Source organism: Antechinus flavipes, chromosome 2, assembly GCF_016432865.1.
Source record: "Antechinus flavipes isolate AdamAnt ecotype Samford, QLD, Australia chromosome 2, AdamAnt_v2, whole genome shotgun sequence".
NCBI lineage: Eukaryota > Metazoa > Chordata > Mammalia > Dasyuromorphia > Dasyuridae > Antechinus > Antechinus flavipes.
Genome location: NC_067399.1, coordinates 610,410,520 through 610,429,695, shown reverse-complemented (window position 1 = coordinate 610,429,695; position 19,176 = coordinate 610,410,520). Strand labels below are relative to the sequence as shown.

At 37.1% G+C, this 19,176-nt stretch overlaps 1 protein-coding gene across 2 annotated transcripts in view; it reads left to right on the top strand.

The window, feature by feature from the left end:
• MYOF (myoferlin) overlaps positions 1 to 19,176 on the top strand; it is a 161,159-nt gene that overhangs the window by 71,098 nt on the left and 70,885 nt on the right. Inside the window, exons 8-17 of one of the 2 annotated variants that reach the window (XM_051981666.1) lie at positions 653 to 715; positions 802 to 852; positions 2,188 to 2,218; positions 2,700 to 2,815; positions 6,811 to 6,937; positions 9,664 to 9,767; positions 10,800 to 10,868; positions 10,964 to 11,007; positions 14,764 to 14,846; positions 16,806 to 16,844. In XM_051981666.1, coding sequence (XP_051837626.1) covers positions 653 to 715; positions 802 to 852; positions 2,188 to 2,218; positions 2,700 to 2,815; positions 6,811 to 6,937; positions 9,664 to 9,767; positions 10,800 to 10,868; positions 10,964 to 11,007; positions 14,764 to 14,846; positions 16,806 to 16,844 — 727 coding nt within the window. The remainder of the gene's footprint in view (positions 1 to 652; positions 716 to 801; positions 853 to 2,187; positions 2,219 to 2,699; positions 2,816 to 6,810; positions 6,938 to 9,663; positions 9,768 to 10,799; positions 10,869 to 10,963; positions 11,008 to 14,763; positions 14,847 to 16,805; positions 16,845 to 19,176) is intronic. The other variant, XM_051981667.1, reaches the window with a different exon arrangement.

Genomic DNA, 19,176 nt, shown 5'->3' with positions numbered 1-19,176 from the left:
TTGTGGGGCAGAGTAGATGGAATGCCAGATTTGAAGTCAGGAAGTTTCATATCCTTCCTCTGATTTACAGAGTACCTTTATATGGCCCTTTAGGGTTTGCAATTGAGGGAGGGTGATGAAGTGGACAAAAATCTGGCCTAAAAAAAAAAAAAAGAAAGTCTTGGGATTTAGAGGCATCTGGGTTTGAGTCTTGCCTCTGAAAGACCCTCACTGTGTGAACGTGGGCAAATCTCTTAAGCTATCTAAAGTTCAATTTATTTTTTATCTATAAAATGGTGATAATATTCTCTGTAATTTCTGTCTCACTGAGTTGTAAAATTCAAATGAGATGATATATGTGAATTACTTTGCAAGCCTTAAAGTCCTATATGAGTGTCAACAATTATTATGTCATTTTACTGTTAGTGTTTAGGATAGAAGATGGACAGAGACTGGGACTGTGATTTCATTGGTAGAGGGAACTTCTAGATAGACACCTTCTCTGCAGCTTATAATCTTGAAGAGCTGAATGTCTATCTGGCCCAAATGAACAACTTAATGTAATTAAATATATGATTCAATTAATTACTTAGCTCTTTTCTCTTTTTTTCCTCTTATTACATCTTACAATACAACTGGAATTCCTTTTTTCTCTTATTTTTTATCTTAACAGTTATTTTTCTACAACGTCCACATGACCCCTCTGGAATTGTTTGATGAGACAATAAGCATTCGGGTAAGAAAAACCAAGAGCATTCTCAGACCATAGATCAGTCGCTGTCACACAGAGTTGGTAACTGTGGGAATGCCTTTCTCTTCCAGGTTTACGATTCCCATTCTTTGAGAGCAGACTGTCTGATGGGAGAATTTAAGGTAGGTACCGAGGGAATACTTTCATCTCACTTCAATGCTGCACAGAATCCCAAAGGAAGACCTGATTCTCTGCTCCATCTCAGTTTGCTTCTTTTAATGAGCCTTACATTCTACCCTGCCATCATGACATTCTCCAAATTCAAGATGAAATGGTGCCAGGGGAGGGATATCAACAGAGACCCTGCAATCCTATATCTTGGCTGGTAGTGAGGGCTACAGAAACAAGATAAAAAGATGAAGACTGATCCTATATCATTTATTTATTGGTCCTATCTATAATTAATTGATTTTGTCCTAAATTAGCTGCTTTTGTCCTAAAATTGCATACAATTTTTTTTTGTCTCTGAACTTAGTTCAGAATTCAGCTGATCTGGAAGAGGTTAATTTTAGAAATTCTGCTTTCCTACTAATCAATGGTCTATTTTTATTTCAAGGAATTTAGCTGACTTTGGGGCATTTATGTGAACATAGGGAAGTCAGGCCTAATATCTTTAATCCATCAAACTATTCGTCAAGTATGTCTGGTTTGTTATTTTGCACCTCGACTCTCAGAAGGGAAGGAGAAGGTTTGTTCTTAGCTTTCATTCTCTATACCTTAGCTCTGTAACTAATCATGTTGTTTTCACCATACCATATCAAACCTGGTTTGTTTCTTGTTCTGTATTCCCCAAAATCTATAAAAGGGAAATTGTCCTTTTATTTGGGGTCTTTGGCATAAATGAAGGCAATCCATTGACCCATTTTCTGACATGCAGCAGGTCCCTGTTAATAAATATTATCTTGTGTGGATAATTACCTCAGTTTACCCTTTTGTTAACTTCAGTTACACCACAGTCACCTCTGTTGGTCCTCTATGTATTAAAGTCATTGAATGGACAACAACATGGGTTGGTTCTGTATCTGACACTAAAATGCTTCTAGGTCAATAGGAAAGACCATCCTGCAGCCTCTTTTATTATAGCATCTTTCCATGACAATAATTATTGTCAGTCTTTCAACAGAAGTTGGTAGATAAATTAAACCAGAGAAGAATTGTGAGATATTTTTCTGAATACCTGAAATCCAAGACAAATAGTTTTATGACTAATTTAAAACTATTCTAAATGTAACAGACTATTTTATTAGGTAATGAATTCTCGGTCACTGGATATGTTCAAACAGAGATCAGATGGCCATCTCTCAAGGATGATGTAAAGGAGATTTCTACATAGAATAGGAAAGTGTTCACTCTCTGACCCCCTTATTGTATTCTCTGATTAAACATAAGAAGGGGAACAAATTTCTTAAGATTAATTTCAAAATTATATAAAATACTTAAAACCTTTTTATTTTCAGATCGATGTTGGTTTCATTTATGATGAGCCTGGTAAGTAATATTTTCATTATCTTGTATTCTGGATCCCTGACTTCTCCTTCAAATGAAGCATTTTTGTTAAGGGCCAATAAAGCAAGAGAAGTTCATCAAGGGGACATTAAGCAAATGAACAAATGTGCCTGAGTTTGAGTGGTTATGTGCTGTTGAAAAAAACTCTGTCAATACATTTGAGCAGAAATTCATTAATGTTTTATTCATTTGAGGTGGACATTTTGACGTTACCTTGACTAATTTATAAGAGCAATTAGTCAGTTGCCTCTGGGAGCTTTATCAAACTCAACCAGAACAGGAAGCAAGGGACCATGCTGATATTTCTTCAGGGTCTTGTCTGGCATTATAATGGCAACCAGCTGTTTGAAGAAAAGCTGAAAAGCAAGCTATGTTAAATGCTTGCTTTTTTCTCTAACAGCCTTAAACACCAGACCTGCCAACATTCCTTTAACTTCTCCATTTCATCCCTTCTTGGTTTTAGGTCATGCTGTCATGAGAAAATGGCTTCTTCTAAATGACCCCGAAGATACGAGTTCTGGTGCTAAGGGTTACATGAAAGTCAGCATGTTTGTCCTTGGAACAGGAGATGAGCCCCCAGTGAGTATTTCTGAAGAAAGGTTCAGATTTTCTCATTTTCCACATATGACAATGGTCATGAACTAAGCAAGTGGGTGATGCACAGTGAGTCAGCACTCAGGATAGCTCTTATCTGGTAGCTAGTGACATGGCAGGGGCATTGATGCTCTGGAACTGCTACAAGGATCTTTGGATCCTTGATTGGGACCTGCAAGGAACCAAGAGACTACTCCTCCATCCCCTGCGACCCAGAGAGTATAGTCATCTGACTTTGGGGAAAGATCCAAACCATGGTCATTTAGACTTAAAATGTAGTGAGTGCTCCAATGACCATATGGTGCCTTCCCACATCACAATTTATCATCATTATCACCCATTTCTTTCCTCTGTAGACACAGGCATTTTCCTGCCTGGTGATGTTAACTGGCTCAATGAAAAGTCATCCTTGAGCTAAATGACATTGTGGTTCCTAGCTTTCTGATTTAACCAACATTTATTAAGCACCTGTTATGATTCAGTACTAGGCACTGAATATGAAAAGACAAAAATCAAATAGTCTCTACCCTTAAGGGATATAATACCTACCCCTCAGATAAGTCTGTATTTATGCAGATATGAAATAATTTCAAAACAAAGAAGATATTGATGGAGAGATTGTTAATCAGGAAAGATTTGTGAAGGATACAGTACTTAAGTAGGGCTCAAAAAAAAAAAAAAAAAAGCTAAAGATGGAGGTAAAGGGTTAGTGCCTTCCAGACCTAGGAGACAGTCTGAACACAGGCATGGAGAAGAGTGGTGGAATTTGTATCATGTGTGTACTAGAACAGAGAATATGGAGAGAGAAAAATATGAAAGAATATTGGAAAAGAAGGTGGGAACCATGTTGAAAAGGGTTTTATACCCAAGCAGAGGACTTTCCCAGCAGCAAATTTTATGCTGTAAAGATTTTTGAAGGGAATGGACATTGATGTGGTCAGATCTGTGTTTTAAAAATAGTAATTTGCCAGCTATATGGAAAATGGATTAGAGAGAGAAGAGGATGGTTTCAGGGAGATGAATTAGCTGGCTATTGCAATAGTACAGGCAAGAGTTGCTGAGGCAATGGCATGGCCATTTATATATTTACAAATACATACAAATTTACATAGAGGAAAGATGATAGATGCAAAAGTAGGATTCTCATGACTTGGCAGCTGATAGGATATGTAGGATGAGGGAAGATGAAGGATCAAGGTTGCTCCCAATGATGGGAACTTGGGTCACTAAAACAAAATAAGAAAGATAGAGGAATATGTATGATCCTGAAAATGTTGATTTCAAATATACTTCTAGGATGGACATCTAAGGCAATCAGATAATAAAGCTGGAGTAATATTTAGGGTAGAAGTTAGGGTGGGGTTTAGGACTCCTCCGCATGGAGATCATAATTGAACCAGTGAGTAGTTGAAGAGATCACCAATTGAGAGAGGAGAAGGCGAAGGATTGATCTTTGGCAGATGCCTGTATCTAATGGGCAAGGTGAGGACCCAGCAAAGGAGGCTGAAGAGAAACTGCCTGTCAGTAATCAAGGAAGGAGGGCGTCCCAGAGGAGCAGCTGGCCAAGTGCTGCAGAGGAGCCATGTCCAGCCGGGTCTGACGGACTACCTCGAGTTCCTCCTAGGAACAACCTCAGGATTTGGCTGACTACAATAGTGGTTCCATGACATCATGGCAGGGCCTGAAGACACTGTACTGATGAGATTCCTGAGAAATTGTGTTGTTCAGAGCAGTGATGTGCAGGGTGTGCCTGGCTTCTGCATAATCTCTCTTAAACCCTAAGGGATCCTGAGTATTTTCAAGGATTATTTATCAAGCCCATAATCAGAACAGGGTACTGAGTAGTCCGTCTGGAGCCATCTAAGTCTCGGCAATACTCCTGAGTGTGGCTCAAGCCAGATTAAAATATAATTGGGAAATTTTTAACAAAATAAATAAAAGTGTAAGATTTTCCTCTATACAATGGGGAGAAGGCCACTCAGCTTCAAGGTGGATCTTCCACATGGCTTTGGTGTATCTGGGGGGAAGCTATGCCCCTGGAGCATCAGGGCCCTAAGACCTTTCTGATCTTCAAGCAAGTCCTGGGCAGGGAAGAGGGAGAGGGAGCAGTTGCTTCTCACAACTAATTCTGGAGAGGCAGCAGGGTGTATTGCCATCTCACATCTATACTTTCCAAGGGTGAAGTCCCCCAAACATCATAGGATCATAGATTTTTGAAATCTAGACTAGAAGGAGCCCAGAGCCCATCTAATTCAACGCTTTCGTTTTAAAGGGGAAACTAAGTTACAAAGAGTGACTTAAACGATGATAAGTGGCAGAGACAGCATTTGAACCTAGATCCTTTCATTTTAATCCAGGTTCCATTTACTATGCCATACTTCCTTCCAACATCAGAAAACAATGTGTGCTTTTGCAGGTTGGGTGAGCATCAATCTAGTGAAATATGTGTGTTCTTGGCTAGGTTAGGGAATTTGGTTCAGGTCCCATCTCTGACGAATACTGTCCGCATGGCTATGGACACATTCCTGAACCTCTGTCCTCAGGTAACTTCCTAATAATTGAAATGGAGAGTAAAATGGAAAATTCTCTGTGAACCTTGATCCAAATTCCTCCCCTGCTACTTGCCATCTGTGTGACCCTATGCAGACAGCTTAAAGTCCCTGGGTCTCAGTTTCCTCATTGAAATGAAGGATTTAGATTAGACAGTTTCTAAGATAACCTTTTTGCTCTAGATGTGTGATTTCATGGTTTCTCTTAGTAAATGAATTTTCACAGTTTTCTAACAGGGATTCAGAAGCCCAGTTAATACAAAATTTCTAGTGACTTTGCTCAATATAAAACTTGTGTTGTAGACACTTGTTGTTCAATCACTTTTTAGTCATGTCTGTAACTTCATGATCCCACTTGGGGTTTTCTTGGCAAAGATATGGGAGTGGTTGGTCATTTTCTTTTCAGATGAGGAAATGCAGCGAGCAGGGTTAAGTGACTTGCCCAGAGTCACATGGCTAGTAAGTGTCTGAGGCCAGACTTGAACTGAGGAAGAGGAGTTCTTCTTGACTCCAGGCCCAGTGCTCTATATGCTGCACCACCTAGTTATCCTATTATATATGCTGCAGAGCTGCTAATTTTCCTGCAAAGCTAAGTGTTACCTCAAAGGATATTCATTGATCTATTGCATGGATAGCAAATGCTCTCAATCTCATGCAGTCTGTAACAATCACAAGGAATTGGGACATATTTAACAAAATAAATAAAAGACAACAAAATACAGATAACATTACCTTTTTAGACAAAGTCAATATGTGGCCCTTATCTTCTTAATATGATTACTGTCTCCTCTGTTCCATTTTTATTTGAGTGTGATCTCACTTTTTTAAAGATTTAGGAGGAGCGTTCCTACGGGCGCATGGACTTCTAAAAGCAATTAACATTAATGCCAAGAACACACATATTTCACTAGATTGATGCTCACCCAACCTGCAAAAGCACACATTGTTTTCTGATGTTGGAAGGAAATATGGCATAGTAAATGGAACCTGGATTAAAATGAAAGGATCTAGGTTCAAATGCTGTCTCTGCCACTTATCGTTTAAGTCACTCTTTGTAACTTAGTTTCCCCTTTAAAACGAAAGCGTTGAATTAGATGGGCTCTGGGCTCCTTCTAGTCTAGATTTCAAAAATCTATGATCCTATGATGTTTGGGGGACTTCATCCCTGGAAAGTATAGATGTGAGATGGCAATTTGAAGATGAGAAAAATGGTGAGCACAAATATTAGCCTGCAACAGAACTTCATCAAGAGAAGTTTCAGAGTTGGTTTTGCATTTATAATTTCAATACATACATGGCAGGTACTACATCCGTAATAGGAATTTAATATTTATTTGATTGGCAAAATATGATACTATTTGGTTCACTGCAGGTGGTGCTTTCTATAGGTGTAAAATTCTGATGCATGATTTGTAACTGTGTCCCCAACAGACAGAGAAAGGAAATCGAGATAATGACAGTGATGACGTGGAGAGTAACTTGCTACTTCCTGCTGGGATTGCCCTTCGCTGGGTCACTTTCCTCCTGAAAATTTACAGAGCTGAGGATATTCCTCAGAGTAAGTACTCGCTAAATTGAGATTGTGAGGCAGTAATCTATAGAATAAAATATAAGTTGTGTTAAAGAAAAAAAAAAAGGATTTGTGTTACCAACACACATACACGGAGTTTTTTTTATTCTAGTCCTTCAAGCTAGCTTAGGATTTTGAGCAAATAATTTTATCTTTGCAATCAATTTCCTCCTTTTAAAATAGGCGGGGGAGGGCAAGGAGGAGTCTACCAAGATTGTAAGGCATAATGGGAAAGCTGATGGACTCAGAGTCAGATCCAGCTTACAATTTTGGTAGTCCGTATTAACCATGGGCAGTGGCCAAATCATTAACTTCTGAGTCTATTTTCTTATCTATAAAATGCAGGAAATGGTATCTGTCTTGCTCACCACCCAAATGTTTTATGAAGAAAGCGCTTTATAATCTAGTGAATACTGATGAAAGATGGGCCTTCAGCTTTACCAACTTCTCCAGTAAAATGCAATTCCTCCAGGATTCTGTTCATTTAGTTAGTCCCTGGAGAAGGACTCCATATTAAAAATTCAAACTGTTTTACTAATGTTTGTAGACAGATTAAAGTTTGTATGATTTTTAGCTTTCCTCACATGCTTAATTTTTTTCATATTTAAATATTTCCTTTGGTTTCTGTGGAAGGGGACCACAATATTGAAAACCATTTTATATTTTGGGGGAGGGGGATTTCATGGTACCAAGGCCAAAAAAATTCACTGAAGGATAAGCTTATCAATAATGAGCCTCTTTTTACTTAGCTTAGGTGATCCTCAGAGAGTCGGCCATCTGTTCCTGGGAGGGTGCTCAAAGCATTTCCACAATGGTTAGAGCCTGGCAATGTTTATTCACCTGGTATAACCTTCCAGAACTCAAGCCTGTCTCCATGTCACAGTGAAGCATCAGAATTAGACTTTTAACCAAATAATTCAATTGCACAGACAAATCTCTTTTCTCTTAAAATGTTCATGAAAACTGGAAAGAAGCAATATTACTAATATAATTGAGCTTCTTCATTGAAGCATGATAAAATATCTTTGAAGTCAGGAGAATCATTCCAAATCATGGCACTTGTATTTGTGAATGTTTAACATAAAAATTCCCATTTAAAAGTATTTTATCCATTAAACTTACATTATTATTTATTACTTCAATAACAGCAGCTAGAAGACTAGATCACCTTGTCAGCTTGCTTCCTGAAGAAGTCTGGTTTGAGAAGAGGAAGTATCTCCCTCTCCATTCAATGTGGAGTTATAGATCATTCTATAAAGATAGGCAGGCACATCCATAACTTGCTAAAAGGACATTTGGCAACTCCTCAGGGTTTCCCGAGACTGGCCACAGATAATTGATTGGGTTGGCTTTTAAACCAATCTGTAAAAGAGGATAAATGAGTAATTTTTTTTTCTCAGTCACCCTTTAGCTTGTATCTTTCTAGATATCCCCCAAAGGAATTAATGGCAATTTATAGAGAGGCAGGTAGCTCCCACAAATACCACTAGAATTTGGAGAGGACACTGGGATCCCTGGTGACATGGGTTATTTCCCTGAATAACCATATTCCAGACTAAATAACCATAGCCTCTCTGCTCTAAACTTTACAAGGGCTTTCTTAATTCAGGACAGTTCTATTTGGGGATTCTCAAATACATAAATTAAATGTTCTGTGATTGATAATTGTCTTGCCCTGTTTGATTTTGGATTGATTTTTTGGAAGCCTGATTTAGGATTGTTGTTCAGTCATTCAGTCGTGTCTGATCCCCCTGTGGTCCATAACACACCTGTGCTTTATTTGTGGGGTTTTCTTGGCAAATATATTGGGGCAGATGGTCATTTCTTCTCCTTTTGTTAGAACCTTCCACTATGACCTATCCATCTTTGCTAATCCTGCACCATAGAGCTCATAATTTCATTGAGATACACTAACCCCTCTGTCATGGCAAGGCAGTGATCCAGAAGGGGGTACATATATATAATTTCAAGCTGATTAAATTTGGTGGACTTTAAAACTTTTAAAGGAATTTATATAAGTTTAAATAAACACTAATATAGGCATACAAAAAAGGAACAAAATTGTACATGAAGCTCTTGGTATTTGTTATTAGTAATTTTATTGTATTGTATTTTTGAAGTTGTTAATTACTTTTTAAAAATTTATGCTGCAATTGTTTTCCAATATACTGTTTTGTATATTATTTTAATATTTAATAAATCATTGGTCTTGGACATTTCTAACAGTTGACCCTAACTTCTTTTTTCAAATTGATACCTATAATTTACCATGTTTTCCTGAAGATATTCTTATTATATAAACTTTAAGACCAGGAATATGTCAGAAATAGCTCTAAATAAAGGACAAGCAGATTGTCAAATTTTTAATGTGTTCATTTACTCCTCAGAAATTGGCAAATTAGGACTTGATTTATTGTTTTGTTGATTGTCTCTAGACTTACGAAAGTGATAGAGAAGTATACATGTGTGTGTATGCATACATATATTATATATGTAAATATATAAAATAATGCATATTAAACTTTAAAGTATCTCTAGTCTATATTTTTCCCCTGGAGTGCCAAATATTAAACATTTACTAGCATTCTTTTGTATGTTTCCAACTCTTGCTGCTTCTAATGACAAATTCGCCATTCATTCAAAGCATATTTGTTAGTAATTTCTATTTTTTTAAGATCCAAGTTACTATCTCCTGTCTATATTTTCATTTCTAGTGGATGATGCCTTCTCACAGACTGTCAAGGAAATATTTGGAGGCGATGTAGACAAGAAAAACTTAGTGGATCCATTTGTAGAAGTTTGTTTTGCTGGGAAAAAGGTATGTATGGCATGATGTGAATAAAGATGCTATAGAAATAAAAACTTTGCTACCTAAAACTGATAGTTAAACATCAGTCAATGGCATTGTTAAACTGAGCCTAGCAAGAATATTCTGATTCTTGGCAGATCTGACAAGTCTATGCCCTTATGACTGGTTCATTTGGAAAATAGGACAGGCTTCAGATAATCCCTCCCCCTCCCCTGCTCAGGACCTACACTTTCAGACACCTCACCCCAAATCATCACAGCAGCCCTGGCAGTCATAAGGCTTCAGTGCAATTCAAAGAAACTCTTCCTTAGGTGGGATTCTCTATTGTAGGGAGAAATGTAATTATTTTTTTTTGTTGCCAAGATCCCAAAAACTAAAGGTTTTTTCCTGCCAAAACATAATGTTATACCTTAAGTAAGTAAATTGTGGTGGAGAGTCTGGAAAGGTGAAGCCAGAATAGCAATTCTTGTCCTTTGACACATCTTGGCTATGTAACCCTGGGCAAGGCCCTTGACGTCTTAATGTCCTACACACCCCTCAGTCTACAAATGTCAAGCTGGATGCAGATCTGCATTGGTAGAAGGAATTCCTTCACCAGAAAGGTCCATATGCTGTTGAAATCATAGATCTAGTTTCTATTCCCTATGTTTTAAAGACCTGCCATTTCATTTCTTAATTTTGCTAGCAAGCTTAGACAGCTTAAACATCTGTAATTTCATGTATTGTTTTTCCTTAATTTTTTTATTTCTCATGACTATCACATGAGAAATCTGAGGGTTAAAAATCTATCAAGCAACACACCCAAGAAATGTTTGGCATAAAACAATGATGTGGACTGATAAAGACTATTTTTCATACTTGATAAAATTTTCAATTACATACTATATATTTGACAAATGAAGACAGGTCTGTACATATTATATTATTATAGTTCAGCGGAGCTAAATCTACAAAACGATGGCACCAAACAATGGGTGCAGCATTCTATCAGGGAAATTGTAAATTTGAATTAATGTTGTTTTACACTGGTAATTTTTTCAGGTTTCCACAGACATAATAGAGAAAAATGCAAATCCAGAGTGGAATCAAGTTGTCAGTCTTCAAATCAAGGTTGAGTATTTTTCATCTACTTGGAGAGAATTTTTTAAGTGTAAAAATTGCCTAATTTTAGAAATAACATCTTCTTTTCTAACTCTTTTTAACAGTTTCCTTCAGTGTGTGAAAAAATAAAGTTAACAGTGTATGACTGGTGAGTTAAAACTTCTGATTGGTTTCTATCTTAATCTAAAACATTAATTTCAACTGGAGCCATTCCTTTCCTTTCCAAAATTCCTAGAGAAGTTTGTCTGGATCTTTTTTGGATTCCATCACAACTAATCTAGTTCTTCCCTTTACTACCCACCTCCTCTACCCCCAGGAGCATAAGCTCCATGAAGCCAGGAACTATTTAATTTTTGTATCTGTCTCCAACACCCGGCACAACTTCAGGCATATAATAGATTCAGTTTACTGATTGATTAATATTTATCTGTATATAATTCTGTATATAATCTGTATATAATATAAATATATTAATATTTATCTATATATAACTTCTTTGGATTGTATAATTTAAAATATTTTATCCTTTTATTCCCAATGCCAAGAGAGAGTTATTTGTACATAATCAAGATAATAAATTCAAGGAAGGGAGGGAGGAAGGGAAACTTTAATGGTACAGAAATTCATTGAGGGGCAATCTAATGCAATAAATATAGAGCTAGGTTCTGAGTCATGTAGAGTTTGATTCTCTGCTACATTGGCTGACAGACACTGGGCAAGTCACTTAACTTTGCTTTGTCTTTTGACATCTCTCTGAGATGTTACATTGCTGAAAAAGGGTTGATGTGCATTGATAGAAGGGATTTTTTCACTTAGAGTTTCCTAAACTGATGAAACCACAGATCTGGATTTTACTTCTGCTCCTCCCTTCACCTAAAAAAATTGGTAACCCATCGTGAAATAACCATGACAAGGTCTTGTTCTCATTTCTTAGCATACCCTACCTTACTTTCATTTCTAGCTTTATGAATATAACAATATAGCCCATAGCAGTGTAGAAGTAGGGTGGGGTGGGGTGGGGTGAGGAGAACGTTCTTTCTGCCTATATCTTTGGATTTTGCTGTAAAAAGACTGGTTATCCCAGTTCTCTCTATTATAACAAACTTACTGTCTCTGGGAACTGAACCAAAAGGCAAGCTAGTCTTGATTATGTAGCTAGACAAACAGCTAATTGAGACAATAGTGAGATGCTGCCCAATTGGATATAACAAAGCTTCTTTGCTAGAAGTTATGTTCACAGCCAGTGGGTACAGTTAATTATTTTATTTCCCTAGCTTATGATACTCTATCTTTGGAAAGATACACTCTCTATGCCCACCTGGAACTTTGCCAGTTGGGTGTGTCCAGGTTGGTGAAGTAGAATGGATCCAATATCCACACAAACTTTATAGTGAACGTATAGAAGGTGATTATGGAGCAGAGAAATACCTTTAGATAAAAATTCAATTTAACTCAGTTCAATTCAATTCAATTCAACAACGATACCTGTTATGTGCTTTCAAGGATCATAAAATCTAATGGGAAAGAAAGATATACATATGGTATAAAAGATATGATAAATATAGATAAATAGAGTAAATGTAAGATAAGGTGTGATGCTAAAAGCAGTTAAAGATGAACCATTGCTTCCATCGGGGACAATCAGGAAAGGTTTTAAGGTAGAGAGGAAACCTGAGGAGAACCTTTGAAGAAAATGGAAGATTTCAACAGATGAGCAGACTATCTGAGATAGAAGAGGGCAGAATAAGAATAAGGCAAAAGAAAAGAGACTTGTGGAAGGAAGGAAGGAATGTGAAGTTATACTACTAAAGTGACAGAATACTGGAAAAGTAGGTTGCATCCAGATGTAGGAGTCTTGTATATTAAGGTCAAATAAGTTTACACTTAGTTGGGAATGGGGAGCTACTGATGATTTTGAGTGGAATAATTCAATATAATAGTAGTAAGATTATAGTGCCAATTTTAGGGATGGTAAATTGGAGTGAGTTTATGACTGAAGCAAGACCAGCTAGAGAGTTATTATGATAGGCTAAGCAAACAGAAATAAGGGCTTGATAAGAACAGAGTGGTTCAATGAAAGAAGAAAGGAAGAAATGGATGAAGAGTTGTAAAATTAACATCAACAGAGCTTTGTACATTATGTTAAAACATGAGAGATAATGAGAGCTAGAGATGATGACTCCAAGGATTGAAACTTGGAGAAGCCTGGAGGATGGTTTTGCCATCAATAGAAATAGAAGATTGGGTAAGATTGGATGTGGGGCAGTTTGGATCTAGAAATTATTTACATATAAGTGATACTTGTAGCCAAGGTAATGGTTGATAATGTGGGGGAAAGATATAGAAAGAATAGAACCATAAGCAAAGGACCTTGAAGGAAGCCCGTTTGAGAGGCAGGAGGATGAAAAAGAGCAAACTCTTTAAAAAGGAGCAACCAAAGACCTAAAGGGGAACAAATCTGGCTCCCACTTATCTCTTTTATTTCTTGCCATTTCCTATATGACTTTTCTTGACTTCTCTCCAGTTATTTGTGTTCTCTTCCTCCTGATTGCTTTAAATTTATTACACTGAAGCTTTATATGTCTTTTGCCATATACACATTGTATTCCCATCCAGATGATAAGTTCCCTAAATAAAGAATTATTATTTTGTTTTTGTTTTTACATTCCTATATTTGGTACATAGGTCCTTAACAAACATCTGTTAGATTGAATTGTTGAATTGAACAATGGGAATTCAGTGTCATGGAAGCCAAGGAGGGAAAATATATGAAGAAGGCAGGGATATAGGAGGGAAGAGGGCAATTAAAATGTTCATTCCAATTATCACACATTGCATCAATTTAGTATCATCTAGAAAAGTTCCAGAGACTCAGGGATCCTCCAATGATATATTGGTTTGGGAGACACACTCTTATCTCTTAATCAATACATAGGATCTGTTTCTGGTCCAAACCTGTCCTGAAGATACAAGTGGCCCTGAGAGTATGAATTGGTTTTGACCAAATTTGGCTCCTCAAAAGCCTGGCCTTGAAACCACTTAATTATCCCTGGAACTTGACTTTTAAATATATGCCAGACAGAAAGATTTCAGTTCTCTATGAAAAATAATTAAGTCACAGAAGGATGTCCCCTGTAAGACTCTCAAAGATTGGTCTAGCTGGCTATCTTGATATGCAGGAGAAAATTGAGCCTAATGCTCAATTCTTTGAGGCTATAACCATTTTGTTCATGCAAGTTGGGTCTGATTCTTTCTCAGTCACCAAGGAAAGAGTTTATGTGAATGAGTGGGGCTATCAAACCTCCTCTGGGAACCCCCAGAAAGACATGTCACTAGATGAAAGAGGGGAATTGTATGGAACTGTGATGGTCAGCAGTTCCAGTGACTGACCGTTACATAGAGTATGATTGCTGATTTTCCAAGACACCCAGGGGAGACACACAAAGCTCTCAAAGCCACCTCTGAGAAGATTTCCTGGTAGACCACACTGTACTCAGAAATTCAGGCATGTCGAGGAAGACTGCGCCTTCCTCTCATGGGTGGGCTTTAGCTCACAGATGTAAGGGGATTATTGAATTTATTCTAGTTGAATCATCCAGTAATGCACATAATTCCCACCATCACCCAGTGAATCCAATAAAAATTCAACTTTAAAAAATTATGTAAAGACTAATGCATTTGTCTCACTGCCCAAGAGGAAGGAGATAAAGCTAGAAATTCTTATTAATTTACAAACTCCTTGATGGCAGAGATTATTTTATCTTTTGTCTTTGCATTTTCAGTGCCTGTCATAAACCCCTGGCCCACAGCAAGTGCTTCATAAAATCCTTGTTGATTAATTGATTTACCAGTCATAGCTTTTATCTACACAGGACAAAACTCTAATCTCTTCTTTTTTTTTCAGGGATCGTCTTACCAAGAATGATGTAGTAGGAACCACCTATCTGTATCTCTCTAAAATTGCTGCATCAGGTGGGGAAGTTGAAGGTAAGTCATCCATTCTACATTCAAGAATGAAGATATAAAGACTCCACACTAGAACATTTTGAAACAGACCATTATAGATGGGCATCTAGGTTTAAAAAACAAATATAGTCAATCCAGCGCACCATTTGATCAAGACTATGGTCTTGATTAAGCAATGCAGTTAATTCACAGATAATTACAGTAGTTTAAACCTTTTATGGGAGTAAGTCTCCCAGCCACTATTTTTGTATACCTTTTGATGGATCATTTCTCATGGAGGAGTCTTTCCAACTAATAGTTGGCAGCTATCCATGGGTGATAAGACATGCAAAAATTGAACATAAAACAACTATATTATGGAGATGGAGCTCCATCTACTTCTGATTTTAACAATGTTGTATTTTTAAAAAAGGGTATTATAATTAAGCCTGGGTCTACTAATGATAATAGGTTGTATATCCATCTCTGTTTTGGGTATAGAATTAAAACTGGGTGCCAGACCCCTAGTTTCAAGTTGGGATTTTGAAATAAGGGTTTTAAAAAAAATAGATTATAAAGCAGAAATGAGCCATGATTCTTTAGTACTATCTTTCAAAATTGCGTAAAACAGAAGTAGACTAACACAGCAAGAAAAAAGAGACAAGGACCTTAGATTCCTCAGATCTGAGGAGCTTTGAGACTCCATTTTGGTTTGTAAATTACACTGTAGTAAGGATTGATAGGGAAGGTTGTGGAAATTAGTGTTGGCCATGATCCCCATCTATTATTCATTAATCCTATATCCTGGAATACATTCCCAGATTATAGTTGCCAGGACCATTGAGAAAGTTAACAACCTTGTAAAACTTTTCATTTCAAGACACATCTGTGGCCTTCTCTTATTGCCCAGATGGTTCATTACTTTGTTCTCTCACTTTTAAATCGATTGTGATTGTGATAATAATGATATCAACAATTATAACTAACATTTATAGAACACATGAAGATTTACACAGTGCTTTACAAATACTATTGTGTTTGCTCTTCACAAGAATTCTGTAGGGTAGATTCTATTATCTTCATTTTATAGACAAACAGGTTAAAAGAAGGCTAAGGGAAGTTGCCTACTCTGTGGCAGGATTCAAACACAGGTCTTCCCAATTCCTACTCTAACACTTCATCCAGTAAGCCACAAAGCTGCCTCAAAGGGCCTCTTTCTCCTGGATTTTCCCCGATTTGAGATACTCTGATGCTCCATTTTGTATTACATATCACATTGCAATAAGGACTAGGCAAGCCCTTAGAAATGGACAAAACTATGTTTGGGATCAAATATTATAGGATTATGAAAATGAGAGGCAGTATATGCCATAGTAGATAGAGATCCAGCCATGGTTCAGAAAGAGTCGGCTTCAAGTTCTACCTTTGGTGCATCCTGGCTATGTGACCCTTGACAAATTACTGAATCTCTCCGTGGTTGCAGTGAGCCTTCTAAGACTAAAAGTCTTGGAACAGCTACTAATTAGCATGAGGAGAAAGAATTTACTCTGTGATTCCCTAGGTGGACACACTTTTTTGTGTACAGAAATAACCATAGTAGACCATAAGAATGCTCTCAAATCCTAGGTTCCTGACTCCAAAGCAGCCAAGCCTAGGTTAAAGGGTTTTTAACTAAAAATGTAAGGTGTATACCTGCCTCTTCCCAACAGAAACCCCTTCAGGCTCCTGATGGTCACTTCTTTCAGACGTATTTTTGATGCTAATTCAAAGTGGGAAATCTTGTGGGGGAATTTTCAGGGGAGGGGGACAAAAACTTCTAAGTTTTTTTTAACCTTATTGACTAGATTGGTGTAAAATAGGATGATATTATTCTCTTTGGGGTCTGAATTGGAGTTAACTTAAGTGTTGCTAAACCATCCACTTAATAAATTAACTTTTCCAGTGTTCCATAATACCTGTTTTTTCTCTTGTTGTTTAACCAGTCATATTTTTACAATATAGATTCTTCACCTTCGGGAGCTTATGCTGCGTCATACACAGGTTTCATGTTTTGTGACTTACGCCCTCCACTGCCCAGACTATCCTTCAGGGTTTGGCACACAAAAATGCATTCATTTCTAAAATGGAGCTTCACATTTTATCCTTCTCCAAATGGTTTTGGCAGTGGAACCATCATTGTGTTACCCATGCATGACAGTGCTGCAGAGCTGAGCTTGGCAATGAACCTGCTTCTGCAATGCTGGACCCCCCCACAGTTCCCTTCTGTACCTTAGATGCTCCTCCTGCTGCTTGCCTGCCCTGTGATTGATCTCTCATGAGACTGTTTAATTTAATTGTTTTTATAACCCATGTTCTTTTTGTGCTCACTGGCTACATAGATGTGGACACCAAGGTCAGTGGTTCTGGAATTGGAAATAACTTTTTCACTTAAGCCCAGGACATAGATTTCATTGATTTTTCAATCTGGTTGTGTTTTAATGCTTGGCTACCTGAGTACAAAAATGTATAATTTAACACAAGCAGACTTGACTGAATCAAAAACAGAAAGTCTATCTGAAATTTCCTCAGGCAGGTGTCAATATTTTAATAACTGGATTTGAAAAAATATTGGTCAGTGGTGTTAATTAGTAACAACCATGATGGGGGAAGAAAATTCTCCTTCTCCTCCACTATCCCTCCCGTTAGAAAGCCAGTAAAGGTGGACTCAGAATGGATAGAATTTCTTCCTTCCATCTCAGAAGAAACATAGGAGAGAAGGCTCTGGTTGGCAGCTGTCTTGCTCACATACAGTGCTCAGCCCTCAAAGAGATCTTGTCCAGAGCTGAACAGTGGTGGGCTCTATGACTTTATGTGCAGTTATGGCCCCTAATGATCAAATTTTGGGCCATCTTAATTGATATAGAGGGTAGCTAGTAGCACAGTGGAAAGAGGACTGGGCCTGCAGTTAGGAAAACTCATCTTCCTGAGTTCAACTCTAGCTTCAGACTCTTACTATGTGATCCTGGGTAAGTCACTTAATCCTGTTTGTCTTAGTATCTGTAAAATGAACAGGAGAAAGAAATGGCAAGTTACTCCATTATCTTTGTCAAGAAAACCCAAAATGGGATCACAAAGAGTAATATGTAACTGAAAAATGACTAAATAACAACAGTAATTAATATAAAAACTTTGAAGACTCATCAGATTTGCAATGAAAATTAAATGAACACCATAGGACTAAAATTCAAAAGTTTACCTTTTCTAACATGAATAAAAATTGGTCCTGAAAAAAAAGCTAAAATTTTCTAGGGACAAATATGAAGCTATACATTTTAGAGCAAACTCTCCAAAGTACAAATATAGGATAAGGAAGGGCCACTATGAATTTTATCAATAAACTTTTTTAAAATACAGGAAATGCATTGTAAGATAAATATGAATCATCAATGTAAGATTATTGGGAAAATGCCAGACTGATATTTAGCTATATTAAAAAGAATAGGCAAGGCCAAGGACAGAAATATGAACCTTCCTCTATTTTTTACAAATATCAGTCTATGAATAGAGTATTGTATCCAGCTTTGGCCACCAAGTTTTAAAGAATAATGTAGAAGAAATGGCAAGGGTTCAGGAAAGACTCAGCAAAATTAGTTAAATCAATGTAGGACTAATAGTCTAAAGCCTGGGTCTCTAGTCAGTTCTGCCACTTACTCACTGTGTGACGCTGAACAAGTCATTTGCCTTTGTAAGCATCAGTTTTCACATGTGTAAAATGAGGGGATCATATTAAATAATCCCCAAGATTCCTTCTAGCTATGACTAAATAACAGATCAATCATTGGGAAATTTCCTGTAGCACTTATTTGCCCAAGGTGAGACAACTATTAAGTGTTAATAATATAGCTAACATTTATATAGCTCTCACTATGTGCCAGACACTCTGCTAAATGCTTTACAGTTATCTCATTTGATCCTCACAACAACCCTACTATTATTATCCCCATTTTATAGGTTAGAAAATTGAAACAAAAGTTAAGTGACTTGCCCAGAGTCACACAGCCAGTAAGTATTTGAAATTGGATTTAAATGTAGGTCTTCCCAATTCCAGGCCCACTGCTTTATTCAGAAGGTAGGCTATCAAATCAGGTCTAACATTTAATTCAATTTTTAAAAATTGTTAAGCATCTCATATGTGCAAGGTATTGTGCTTTGTGCTAGTGATAGAAAGCAGAATTTTAATTCTTCAGGGAGAGAATCTATAAAGCTGTATTAAAAGGTAATTTGAGAAAAGTTTGGAAGACTTAAGGTTATCTAACAAAGAGAAGACTGAGGGGTAATAATTACTATTGTATTAGACCTACCTGTGCAATATAATGTAAAGAGAAAGTAATGT